Source organism: Rosa chinensis, chromosome 4 (genome assembly GCF_002994745.2).
Source record: "Rosa chinensis cultivar Old Blush chromosome 4, RchiOBHm-V2, whole genome shotgun sequence".
Taxonomy (NCBI): Eukaryota; Viridiplantae; Streptophyta; class Magnoliopsida; order Rosales; family Rosaceae; genus Rosa; species Rosa chinensis.
The window spans coordinates 25,372,917-25,386,485 of record NC_037091.1 but is presented as its reverse complement, the minus strand read 5'-3'; the positions used below and the strand labels follow the sequence as shown (position 1 = coordinate 25,386,485).

At 37.3% G+C, this 13,569-nt stretch overlaps 1 protein-coding gene across 2 annotated transcripts; it reads left to right on the top strand.

The window, feature by feature from the left end:
- The first annotated feature begins 7,252 nt into the window (after window positions 1-7,252).
- LOC112200231 (AFG1-like ATPase) lies at window positions 7,253-13,274 on the top strand. 2 transcript variants are annotated; one of them, XM_024341255.2, is made up of 15 exons: window positions 7,253-7,407; window positions 7,858-8,120; window positions 8,211-8,290; window positions 8,566-8,666; window positions 8,803-8,928; window positions 9,153-9,222; window positions 9,599-9,685; window positions 9,770-9,835; window positions 9,954-10,046; window positions 10,276-10,332; window positions 10,432-10,560; window positions 10,666-10,756; window positions 10,983-11,071; window positions 11,883-12,076; window positions 12,876-13,274. In XM_024341255.2, exons 2-15 carry the CDS (start codon window positions 7,898-7,900, stop codon window positions 12,979-12,981), a joined length of 1,512 nt encoding a protein of 503 aa, XP_024197023.1. In that variant the 5' UTR covers window positions 7,253-7,407; window positions 7,858-7,897; the 3' UTR covers window positions 12,982-13,274. The 2 variants fall into 2 exon arrangements, with proteins under 2 accessions (XP_024197023.1, XP_024197024.1); XM_024341256.2 differs by lacking the exon at window positions 7,253-7,407 and adding an exon at window positions 7,457-7,566.
- The last annotated feature ends 295 nt before the right edge of the window (window positions 13,275-13,569 follow it).

Here is a 13,569-nt window from a genome sequence, read left to right as displayed (position 1 = left end):
CCTCTCCAAGGGTACGTAGGCAACCCACTCAAATATTCGGATGCAACCGTAAAAACATACAACCCATCAATTGGTTTCTACATAAATGGAATCAAAGGGTGTTTCCCTGTAAGAAGGGATTGTAATTAAGAGACATTCTGTCTTGAATTGGTCAAACCCAAAATAATAAAAACTCTATTCTTTTAATGATTACGAGTGAAATTATGTTGGGTGACATTTTCACTCACTGTGTGCAAATTTTTACTCAACAGCAAGAGGAAGAGATAGAAAAGGACATGTGGCAGCAAGTGATTGGAGACAGAAAAAAAAAAAAAAGAGTAATAATAAAATTAAAAAGAAGCAGCACGTGGGAAAGAAAGAAAATGAGCTGATTATGATATTGCTGATGTCATGATGACGTCAGCACAATTCAAATTTTTTTTTTCTTTTTTCTTTTTTCTTTCTTTCTCCTTTCTCCTTTCTTCTTCTTTTCTGCACCTTTCTTCTTTCTTTCTTTTCCCCAATTTTTTGTTTCTTCTCTTCTTCCTCAATGCACTTCCATATATTATCAGAGGTGGTTGGATTCCGCTCCCTTGATGGTGTTGACCACGGTTGACCCGCATTGACTTTTTCGTCCTTTTGTCAGAAACTCCAATTTCGCACCATTTTCTTTCGTTTTTGTAACTCCTCTTATTTTCTACAAAATAAATAAAAGTGGATTAATTACATAATAATTGACATGAGGTTTAGCTTAATTATAGTGTTTTAGATATAATTACACGTATATATATGCGTGTAATCACTTCAATCCCACCTTTTATATGTGTTTTGTGTTCTTTGGTTGCAAACTTAAAATATTGAGCATGTAATCCAAATTAAGATATGCTAGTGTTCTAGGTCTTAATTTCTAAGTGGAAAACCTATAGTTCCTTAGGTAAATCAACAATGAGTCTTGCATGTTTGTATGGAGTTCCAACTTGTGTATGCGTTCATCTTTATTCTTGATTGATTTCTTTCATCTACATGTTTTGATTCATGGTTTATGTTTATATTACTTGTTTTCGTGTTAATGATTGTTAACTTCATCTCTACTATCTCCATTCACCTTATTTTATCTTGATTCATGGTTTGATCGATCACTTAGGTTATATAGTTAGATTAGAATACAAGCTCTTCAAAACCCTTTCTCTATCTTGTAATTTCATATATATAGAGTTTGTTAATAATTCGTTCTTTGACGTTTTTGACAGTCTTGGGCTAGAACTATCAATACTTACTCATACTACTATTTGATGCAAGTTAATTTTGAGCACTCATTTTGAGCGTATCATGACCTAAGTTGGGCTATAGCATCCGCTACAAAGTTTGCCTCTCTAAGGATATGTTTAAAAGTAATAGAGGAAAACGAAGTAGCAAGAGTTCTAATGTCTTGTATAATCTTGAGTAGCCTCCAAGGAGGGTTGCTGACCCCATTTACAGCATCAATGACTAGTTTTGAGTCACCCCCACCTTAATCTTCCTGTAACCCTTCTCTCGAGCACTAGAAAGATTGTCTTTGAGTGTTGTGACTTCTGCTACTGGTATTGTTGTGTTTCCCAAACTTTTGGCAGCTATAAATAGATTCTCACCCTTGCAATCTCAAATGATAAACCCCCAGCAGCCGAGTTCCTGTAAACAGATCCATCTCAAAGTTAATTTTCACAGAACTACTAGGAGGAAACTTCCACACAATGGTGGTTGGTTGGTTTTGAATATTATCCCCTCCTGTAGTTGGACTAGTATTCACAGTATTATTCATTACCGCAGCTGAAGTTGTCACCACGGCCTTCTTGCATAGTCATAATTATACATTTATATATATAAAAGGATTAAGTTCAGTTTACCCCCCTGAGTAATACTGTGGTGACAGCTTCAGCTGCGGAATGGTCACTTTCCGTCACTTTTTATATATATAAAAAGCTCTCAATTTCACTTTTTTTACCCTCTGAAGTTTCTAATTTTTGTCTTTCGTGCCCAATGTCTCATTTTCCGTCCAAATTGAATGTTAAGTCTGATAATGGGGCCCACTTTGAGGGCTAAAATGGTCATTTCAAGATTAAAAAAAAGTGATTAATTTCAGTTTACCCCCTTAGGTTTGGGGATGTCATCATTTCACCCCCTGACTCTCAATTTCACTTTTTTACCAGGGTTTCTCCCTTCTCTCTTTGCGTTAAATCCATCTCTCTATCACAATGCCAAATGTGAGCCCCGGAAAAATGTATCGAGCTTAGTGGAGATTGTACGAGAAATTATTTAACAATCTCGATAAACGTCAAAGTGCTTGAGAATATTTTCAGAAAATTATACAAGATGAAATTCTTGATTTAAGCATTGAGTAATAAAGTACACGACACCACGAGTTTGTGGGAACTTTCGGTGAATTTTTTGGATATCCAAACTAATTACTATGGGTTTTCAAAGTTTTGGAGTATGGAAATTAGTTAAAAAGAAAAGGGATCATCTCGGGGAAACTTGGGTCGTCCATTTTCTCCACCTATTGATCTGGGCCATTGATTTCACTTTAAAGGGAGGAGGACCAGATCAGATCGATCTAGAAGACGCAAGAGAAGCTCGAAGCTTCTGACCAGAAAATGCGTCTCCGACCCGAGGAAGAAATCCGACTAGAACGCCGTCCTCCGGCCACCTCTCTGAGGCGGACCATAGACAATAGCCTCGTCTCACAGTTGCCTACGTCCCTACTGTCTCAGATCATACATGCATCGACGGTGAACGAAGAATCGACGACTGGAAGCTCTGAGACTTCTCCGGCGAATTCTGAGAGTTCCGGCTACTCCGACCACCTTTTGGGCTCCATTTGGTATGAAATCTCATCTCCTTGTCATACTCTACAAGCCTGTACAATTAGATTTTGAATTTGATCGAGTTTTGACAATTTTGTTTCTGGGTTCCTCTCTGCTTCAACACCGTCACTAACGCCGGCGACTTCCCCGGCCTTTCTGGGCTTGGTTTCTGGTTCGACTGCTTCTCTGGATGAGGCCTAACTTTGATTGAGAGCTAAAGGCTGGAAATTTCTAGGTGGGTGTTGTTGAATCCTCAGTTCATTGTCATTCAAGTTTCTGGAAAACGTTCGGTTCCGAGATCGAAATAAGGTAAGTTGAGTTACATCTGGTTTTGGTGAATTTCGACTGTTGTCACATTTTTAATGAACTGAGTTGGTTGGTTTGGTTGAAATCAGATTATCCTGGTTTTGTGTGAGTTGAGTTTAATTTTGAGGGAGTTGGAATTGTGAGGAATCTGTTATGGGTATTGCCATTTTGGACTAAAATTGGTTGCTATATTGTGTGCTTGTTGTGAATCAGAACCTTATTGAGATTGGGGAATTAGATTGTTGTTATTCCAGTGAATTGGCAAATGGTTTGTTTGTGTATGCTATTAATTGATAATAAGTAAGGGAAGAAAAATGTGATGCCCGGAAATTCGTAATTATTTTTCGAGGATTTTCCGGAATCTAAATTGTGATTATTGGACAGTTTCGTGGCTCGTGGATGGAGCGGAAGTGTTTCGGGCGAATAATTATTCGAATAATATGGTTTTAGGGGGGTTGCAAATGTTGACTCTTTATTCGTTGGGATTCTTAGAAAACTTCCTTCATGAAAATTGTAGAGCGCGTCGATACGAGTTCGTGGACATGTAGAATGCGTCAATCGGAGTTCGTATGGGGAAGTTGTGGCTTTCGGAAAAAATTTCCATTTTAGTATAAATAGAGGATTTCCGGAAATTATTTCATAATTCCAAGTTTCCTTTTCCAGAAACTCTCTTCCTCTCTCTTCTCTCTCGACTGATACCTTCAGTATCGAAGAAACCCGGCTGACCCGACCCGAACCCGGACGATCCGACCCGGCTTTTCCGACCAACTCCGGTGACCTCTTCGGGTGAAACCTTCTAGATCAGTTCGTCGTTGTCGTCCGCTCCTCTCTGTGGTGTCCTCTAGCAGCGATTCGCTGTGGTGACAGCGCTAGAAGGCGGCAAAATTTTGTGTAATCGGACCCGATCGAAAAACACAGCTTCGGCAATGGCACTGCTTCAAGCTTCCTTCTTTGGGTTCATGGGAGCCTTCTGGATCGATCTATGGTATTTGTTTGGATCGATTTACGTGGAAATCAGTTCAACTCAGATTGAGCAAAAATTCAAAACTTGTGAGGTAGTTTTCGACCCTTTAAGCTTGTTTTCTGACTCCGAGCTAGTTATGAAAATTAACAAGCATGCTTAGATGAACATCTTTGATGTTGGAAGTCTTGTGAAATATTGAGTTTTGACCTGCGGCGGTGCGCCACCGCCTGTGGCAGCTTTCCGGCCATATTAGGAACTGTTTCTGTTATTATATATCTTCTACTCGTTGAGCGTTTTGATATATAGTATGCAAATTTTGGAGTTCGTATGAATTTGTTATGATTTTTACGGTTTCATACCGATTGATTATTCGATCCGTGAGGATCCGAGCATCCGATCAACTTGTGGTTTTGTCACATTGATCGTAGAAGTGTTTTGGAGACTTAGGGAGGTCTCGGATGAGGTTTCACCTCGATTGGTGTTACTCATGGGGATTTAGTTCAAAATGAGGGTTTCGAACTTTAATCACTTTGTGGTTCGTGACTGAATCAAGACCCTATGTGTTCAGGTGCTTGTTGAACGGATTGCGGCGATTGTTCTTGGTTTGGTTAACATGTGAAGACGCAGCAAGATTCTGAGGTGAGTAAATCTCACGATATTTGTTATGAGCATGATCAATATTTGTTATGAGTAAGGTTACCTTATTGTCTTGGAGTTATTAGGTTAACTATGACTATAGTTGGTATTAGTGGTATTCCTAAGTGAATGACTACGTATGTATATATTTACGTGAAATATATATATGCATTGATGAATCTTTGTGATAATTGCCATGTGAAGCTTGTGTAGAAATATTTGTGTAATGAATTGTTGGAATCAGTGTGATGAATCTTTGTGATGATTGCCATGTGAAGCTTGTGTATGAATATTTGTGTAATGAATTGTTGGAATCAGTGTGATGAATCTTTGTGATGATTGCCATGTGAAGCTTGTGTAGGAATATTTGTGTAATGAATTGTTGGAATCAGTGTGATGAATCTTTGTGATGATTGCCATGTGAAGCTTGTGTAGGAATATTTGTGTAATGAATTGTTGGAATCAGTGTGATGAATCTTTGTGATGATTACTATCTGAGTGATGACCGGCGAAATCTGTGTGATGATCAGCTAGACAATTGCTATATGTGTGATGATCCTCGAAATATATGTGATGATCATTAGGACGATGGCTATCTATGTGATGATCGGTGGAATCTGTGCGATGATCAGTGTGACGACTGCTCGGTAACGGAGCTGAATTGTTATTAAGTTAACAATAATCGAGAAGACTGCTGTGATGACCGGGGCTACCTACAGAAGTCAGAGTGTGGAATTACGATGATTACTATGATTTGAATTGCTTGACTTAGTGTGACCTCTTGAACTAAATTATATGCAGAGGTTTCCATGAATTGTTTTACTTGTTTTGAAAAGTGATTGCTTTGTTTCTTCTTGATTGTATTGATTGATGGTTTGATTTATCTTAAGAGCCATAGTGGTGACGAATTGTACTCTATGGTGAGGATAGGAAGGTGATTCATTGATTTTTCACCTTTGATGTCATGTTGATGACAAAAGCTCTTGGGGGGGGGGGGGGAGGGAATGAGTGTGATTTGAAATTCGCCGTAGTGCGTTAGAATGGCGTCAAACATTGCTTGAGGAAGTCTTGTTTGATTGAATTTGTGTAATGGGACGCTAGTTGAGAATCTGAGCCTGAGGCTTTAGTCACCAGTTGACTTATGTAGGCACGATATGGACGATTATGGAATTGATGGCTGTAGGTGGGAGATATGTGCATATCGTGTTTAGGTTGAGATGACTTAAGAATGTATTTATGCTTTGTGATTTTGAGTTTACTCATACGGGCTTGCAAAAGCTTACCGGGTTTGTTGTGTGGTAACCCGGTGCACCATTCAAACTGTGTAGGGGTTAATCCTGCAGGTCAGGGTAATCGTGGCTGAAACGGTGGCGACATCCTTGCAGCTTTACGGTAGGAAGCCATTTTTGTGACTTTATCGTTGATAAGGACTTCTGTTGTGTAGTTAGCTCTGAGGAGCATTTACGTTTATTTTGTTGTTAGCAATTTAATTCGTAAGCTTTTGTAATATATGACTCTATGGAGCGGGTTAATATTGACATAGTGGGTTCAGGGCATCAATATGTACTTGGGTTAAAAAGGAAAAAGTTTCTAGGTATTTTGTATTGATGACTGAACGTTCACGCATATATAATTATGAGATTGTATATCGATTTTTGTTCGTGTTAAAAATCAGGGGCGTGACAGAAATAACATATTGGGTGGTCTTAGTAAATTCGGGTGCACCTAATTTGTTTGAAATTTAAGTCGTTGCTTGATTTACTTCGACATAAAGTGAAATTGAGAGTCCCGGGGGGGGGGGGGGGGGGGGGAGGTGAAATGATGACACTCCCAAACCTCAGGGGGGTAAACTGAAATTAATCATATTTTTTTTAATCTTCAAATGACCATTTTAGCCCTCAAAGTGGATCCCATTATCAGACTTAACGTCCAATTTGCACGGAAAATGAGACATTGGGCACGAAAGACAAAAATTGGAAAGTTCAGGGGGTAAAAAAGTGAAATTGAGACTCAGGGGGTGAAATGATGACACCCCCAAATCTCAGGGAAGTAAACTGAAATTAATTCTACAGTAATACATAAAATAGGAGATAGACTTATTCCATAGATTCATATTTAATAGACTTAGATCGGCTAGATTTCAGGCTGGTCTTAATGCCGTAAAGAATCAATCTACTGCTATAAAAAATTGACCTTACCTGTCATTAAAGAATTGACCTACCTTTATCCATGATAACTTATTAAAAAAAAAACAACAATAGTGAAGAATAATCTCCCCGGACGCCCGACATGCATGTGCCTGCGAATTAAATCAGTCGGCACGGGTTTTTCCTAGTGGGCCAAATATGCCAATCCTATCATCTTCCCAGAAAAGAAAAGAAAAAAGGTGAATATTTTCCGAATATTTTGTGCGAAAATAAAAACCAACACGATGAGTCTGAAGGACAAACTTTAATATAGGCAATAATAGTGATAATGACGTTGGGATGACTCGGATTAACCAAAAAACACAAAACCGTTCAGATGCCCCATTTATCCATTTATGTTATTGCCATCACAACAAGTCAAATCAGCACAGAGGCCAAAGCAAAACCAACAGGAGCTGTGTTTTCTGGGTCTTCCCTCACACCTCTGTTTCTGTCTTCTTCGAGATTAAGGATTCCGATTACTATATAAACCACGGTATCTTTTTCTTTCTCTTCTTTCTTCTTCTTTTTTATTTAATTAATTATTTTATATCTCCTCTGTTTTTGGAAAGCTCGTAGTTTCCATATTAGCAAAATCTCCTGTTTTCAGGGAGCTCTCATAAATTCTGGGAATTTTTTGTTTTTTAACATTCGGGTATGATTTTGCTTTTGATCTTATATATGTGGACTTGTTTTAGTGTGAGTTTGTTTATAACAAAAGCTGTGCATGCAAATTGATGGTGATGTTGTGATTGCGCTCTTAATTTTTGCCGAGTTTGATGGATTTGACAATATTAAATTTTTAAAAAAGCACGAATCTTTTGACTTGTTATGTATCGTGAAAATTGTTTTGACAGTTTGGTTTACAATCAAGAATATATTCTGCTTTCACCTTTGTTAATTTTTAAATGCCATCCGTTGAATCAGAGCTGTGTGTGTCTTGTAGTTGGAGTGCTTGAGATTTGCATTGGAGTCCTGGATTAAAAATGAGAGCAATTGCTCGTTCTGTCCACCAATTTAGATCAGCTCTGCGGCGGCAAACATGTAATTACTCCACTGGTTTTGTGGGAAGGCGGAAGCTTTTGACAAACAGCTATTCTGGGTTAGCTCATGAACTCTCTAACAATGCCAAATTCGATAGATTTCCACACCCCGCGAATTTTGGCTCAAGAGCTCTGTCAGTTGATGCTGTTCAAGTTACTAATGGAGGTAATCTTCTATTTTTGGCTGTCTTATTATTCTGGTGGAGAATTTGGTGCATAGTTTCCTCAGTGTTGTTGGTTTTGGGTTCAATGGCAGATGCAAGCAAAGGAGGGCCACTTGTTGAGTATGAGCGAAGAATTGCTGCGGGCGAACTTGTTGATGGTGATGCCTGCCAGGTATGACAAACAGTGGAGTGGGTGCATTCTTATCGGTTTACATAAGAAGAAATTGAGGAACATATTGTGATTAATGCAAAGCTTGGAATCCAGTTTGACACTAAGCTTATTTTGAAATTCAACCTTGATATGGTTTCATTGAGTAAATCCTGTGTTAAATATGGGGTGCACTGAATGGATCTGCTGAATGAACTGTAGTACTATAAAAGGCTATTAATATGCCCCACCTTTCTATTGGCTTTTTCTTTGTCAAGTATTCTGATTAATCTTTGCAGGTAAGCACCTTAACAGAACTTCAAAGGCTATATGATGAACTTGTTCAGTCAGCTGATGCCTGCCGGCTGGATAGATATACAACTTCGAGGAAATCTGGAAGGTGACCTTTGAAGTCTTACCTTCACTTTGAATAGTGATACAGCTGTTCATTTGCTTGGTGTTCTTTTCTTACGTTTTTTACTTCTAGGTTATCTAGGAGTAGTTTTATTATTGATTATCCATTTGTCTATATGCAGGAGTAGATGGTTGTGGTCTCGTTTCATTCCACAGTCTTCAAATGCCTCCCCTGTTAAAGGTCTTTATCTTTATGGAGGAGTGGGAACTGGAAAAACCATGTTGATGGACTTGTTTTTCGATCAACTGTTAGTCACCAATGTTTGTTTTTTCTTTTCTTTTTTTTAATTAATTAATTTATTATTATTATTATTTTATTTTTTTTGTGTATAGACCATGCTGTTATGATTCTTGAGAATAGTGATTCTAAATTTGATATACTAGTGGATACAAAGAATATTTGGTCTATATCTAAATTTTTAGTGATTCCATTTTTTGATTGTCTCCTAATACTCTGATTTTCACTTCTCAGACAATGCAGTTGGAGGAAAAAGAGGATTCATTTCCATGATTTTATGTTGAATGTCCACAGCTGCTTGCGAGTAAGAATGCAACTCTGTACAAGTTTACTTTTTTGTGTGGACTGAGAAATATTTTCATTCTGAAACTTCAACTCTGTTGGTAAAAGTTCTATTACTAAATTTCTTCACCAAAACAAATATACGAAAACGTACGCGTGTCCTACTTTTATATTACATCATCAATACAGAAGTACATTCTGTTGTTTGTCAGGAAATATCCTAAATGGATGGAATCCAACGAGATTGTTCTGATGGTTGGGCTCAGTAGCTCTTCTTCAGGCATTCAGTTTTTTGACATTTCTTGGGATAAAATTCATTCTGCATTCTTGTTATTTGGATACTATGTGTTCTACAAATGCCATAGTAAGGTTAACGTGAATCTTGTTTAACTTCTCAGAAGCACCAGGGTGTAGAAGACCCTCTTGAAGTTGTTGCAGGAGAGATATCTGATGAGGCAGTCTTGTTATGTCTTGATGAATTCATGGTAAAGAACTAGTATTTACATCTCTGCTTATAATAATCCCTGGCTACTTGTATACTGTACTGATTTTCTTTTGGTTTTTGATAGGTGACTGATGTTGCTGATGCATTAATACTAAATCGTCTATTTAGACATCTATTCGACAATGGCGTTGTAAGCAGTTTGTTTTCATTTACTAAACTGTTTACTTAGACATCTATTCTACAAGATAAGTATATGCATTTGACTGAAAACCATACTATTTTATTTTTGTGGTATCGGGCAAGTATAGATTCTTGTTGCCACCTCCAATCGTGCTCCAGATAACCTGTATGAACGTGGATTGCAGAGGGATCTGTTTCTGCCCTTTATTGCTGCTTTAAAGGTTTGTATCTGGATGTGATCTCTTTTGGTTACTAGATTGCCTGAAATATAGTATGTTACTGCTCACACTTTTGGTGTCACTTAATTTTTAATTAGGTTGTTAACCATTGTCTAATGTGCACAACCTGAGGACTATCTGACTCCAATACTCATGTAATCAAACAAGTTTATCCCTTGCTTGTGTATTGATTGGGTTTCATTCATAACTAGGATCTTTTTCTTGGTTGTAGGAAAGATGTGTGGTTCATGAAATTGGTTCAGCAGTAGACTACCGAAAACTGACTTCGGTAAGATATAACTGTACCGAGCTTTGTTACCTCTGCGCAACCATTTCAGTGATCTGATGTTTATAAATTCGTATTTTCATGTTTGCACCTGAACCACAGGCTGAGCAAGGGTTTTACTTTGTTGGTAAAGATTTGTCAGGCTTTCTTAAGGAAAAGTTTCAAGAATTGATTGGGGATTACGAAGCTCATCCTGAGGAGGCAGAAGTAGTTATGGGAAGAACATTAAAGGTATTTTTTTCCTTATCTTTTGGCGTGGCATGTGCAAAGCTTATTATAGAGTCACATTCTTTTTTTTTATCTGACCTTATAATCTATATATTTCAATATTTTCAGGTTCCACTAGGTGCTAATGGATGTGCATATTTTCCTTTTGAGGAACTCTGTGACAGACCTATGGGAGCTGCAGATTATTTTGGATTGTGCAGTAAGTAAAATCTAGCATAGTTGAAAACAAGATTCTTTTTTTTTTGAAATAGTTGAAAAACATGATTCTACTTTGTGCTTTTGGAAAAAGTCCAACTTGATAGAAGACATATCCTTGGTGCAGCTGCCCACTAGTGAATTTCTATCTTGGGTTTGTGAATGCCAAACACCAAATATGTCTTTTGGTATATCAAGTCTCATGAAGGTTCTTCATTTTTCTTTTACAGAGAAATACCATACCTTGGCCTTGGAGGGTGTCCCTATTTTTGGACTCCACAATAGGACAGCTGCATATCGGTTTGTTACTTTAGTTGATGTATGTTCTCTTTACTCATAACTAGTTTGACTATTTTTGTTACACTTTACTTTTGGTATTCGTACTCCTGGAACCAAAATTTATGGATAAAAGTTTTATTTCTATCTTTGGTCATCCTCCGCAAGATACTATTCTAACTGTTGTTGCCATCTCTACCATTTGTTGTGTAATTGTTTAATTGGTAGTTCACTATCATCTTCAAAATTCTGATGAAGCAGGACCAAGTTTCTTAAGTTATATCATTGTACTTGGGAGTTCCTTTCTGACTTATGATTTGTATGTTTCAAATAAACTAAGCTGTACGTTCACCTTTGTTAGTTAGGGAAGAAGAAAATCCCCAAATGGATCAATAGCAGTTTGTATTGCTTTATTTAAGTATCATAAGTCATTTCCCCTGATTCGGTCCTTCCCACCATTCTCTTCCACCTATATATATATGACTGTTACTCGAGGTCAAATTTAGTAGCAAAAGTCTAAACATTGGATAATGTTTCATTTGGCCTTTTGAATGCATTTCCTTTCTTCTCCCTCTTTACTGCATTTTCATTGTGTTCCTTGACACAGAAAAAAAAAATTGTATTTTCAGTTGCTGCCTGCTGGTAGGAACTGATATTAAAGGGAAAATCAGTTTTGGAAATAATAGGATTCATTTTGGACTACAGGTGTTGTGTAAATAGTTTTTTATTTTATTTTTAGTGTGTGAGCATTCCTCAAGAAGTTATTAGATGCATATTTTAATTTTTATTCCAATTTTGTGCTATTACCTGCCTAAGAAGTCAAAACAGTACCAACGCTACTAATATGGTCACAGGTGATGTACGAGAACAAGGGCAGACTGATGTGTACAGCTGAGGGGACTCCATTTGAACTTTTTGAAAGAATAGTGACAATCTCTGATGCCCAACAAGTGGCACCTAGAACCTCTTCGAGATCAAGGAAAAATGATGATTCGGAGCTATGTGTAGATAATGAATTGGGATTTGCTAAAGAACGCACCATTAGTAGGTATGTTCCTGTGCTGAATCCATAATATGAATTATTATAGAATGCAATATATGATTCTTGATCTGCTGACAATGAGTTTAGAACTGTGTTAATTAGGCATTTCGTGAGAGATTAACACCTCCTTATAAATAAATGGCACTCTTATCATTTTGTGGTAATAAGTCCACTTCAATACAATGTATTGTCATAGGAGTATTCAATCAATTCTCTGGATTTGGGTTGGAAACTTTGGTCACCAAAACTTTAATGAAGACATGATAATATGCAGTCTAGGTTTGGGATTCTTTCATGTCTTTTAGGCATGCTTTTGTCACCATTCCAACCTTCTGCAACCTGAGTCGATCCCAGGGCATGCACATGCTTTCAAACATAATCCAAATTCCTGGTAGGCGGTTGCAATGCTTACCTGAGGACTTTCTTATTTGTTCTGTGCAGTCAATCTTCATGCCCCTTTATTTAGGGATCCGGGATGTTTTCTGCATCTTAAACGGTATCATGACAGGCTTATATCTTCTGTGAATTAAATTGTGCCTGAGAAAAACATAAAATAAAATAAGAGAGGAAAAGGAAGTAAAAGAATGGACACTTCTATCCCAAAAAAGAGAAAAAAAAGAAAAAAGAATGGACACCCAATGAATAGTATTGGCATTTACATATTTCACTTGCATAGAACTCTTAACCCTTGGTTTTTGCCATCAAAGCTAATGGTGTTATTGTCTCCCTATGCTATTCTTTCTGTCTTCTTTTCTTTCTATGGGAAATTCTGATTGTCAAACGCCTAAATGGCCTATGAATGCAGATTAACAGAAATGAATAGCAAAGAGTACTTGGAGCATCATGCTGCAGCACTGGAAGAGAACGACTCCCATGAAGATCTGAATCAGGATAAAACCGTGCACGCATGATGCAGAAAAGAGAGAATTCTTCCTAGTACAGTAAACCATTGTTGTAAAACTGTACGGGATTATATCAATAAGAAAAGGGTACTTGTTCCATGTAAGCATTTTTACCTGTTCTAGTGAGGCTGTCCTAATTTAATATAGGATTTGACTAGATCTATTTCTTTGTGTTCAATAATGCAATCTCCCATATGTAAATGCGCCATCAGTTGGCATCCTGTTTAATAAATTTTGTGGCCTAATGATTTCCATACAGCGGGCAGATCCTCGACATTGAGATATGTATATTTAGTATTTAACTTTGGTATGTATATTTAGTATTTAACTTGGGTGTTAGAATGACTTTAAAGAAAAATATGTTTACTGAGGGCATCTCCAACAGAATAGCTAAATTCAATTTTTAGCTATATATAACTAGTTTTTAAGAAAAACTCAACTCCAACAGACTTGTTATAGCTAAGTTAAATTTGTGGCTAAATACTTATTACTATCCTGTAGTTTGGGTTCAAAATCAATTCAGTCCTTGAACTTCTAATTTCATAAAAAACACCCCTGCACTTTTAATTTTGATATAATTGGTTCAATTTGTTAGTT

What these genes read in the sequence shown, in the direction of transcription:
- LOC112200231 (XM_024341255.2), top strand. Translation starts at nt 7,898, where the DNA reads ATGAGAGCAATTGCTCGTTCTGTCCACCAATTTAGATCAGCTCTGCGG. An exon ending in GACTTGTTTTTCGATCAACT is followed by an intron (nt 8,929 to 9,152) that starts GTTAGTCACCAA and finishes TTCACTTCTCAG; the next exon opens with ACAATGCAGTTGGAGGAAAA. An exon ending in CCTTTATTGCTGCTTTAAAG is followed by an intron (nt 10,047 to 10,275) that starts GTTTGTATCTGG and finishes TCTTGGTTGTAG; the next exon opens with GAAAGATGTGTGGTTCATGA.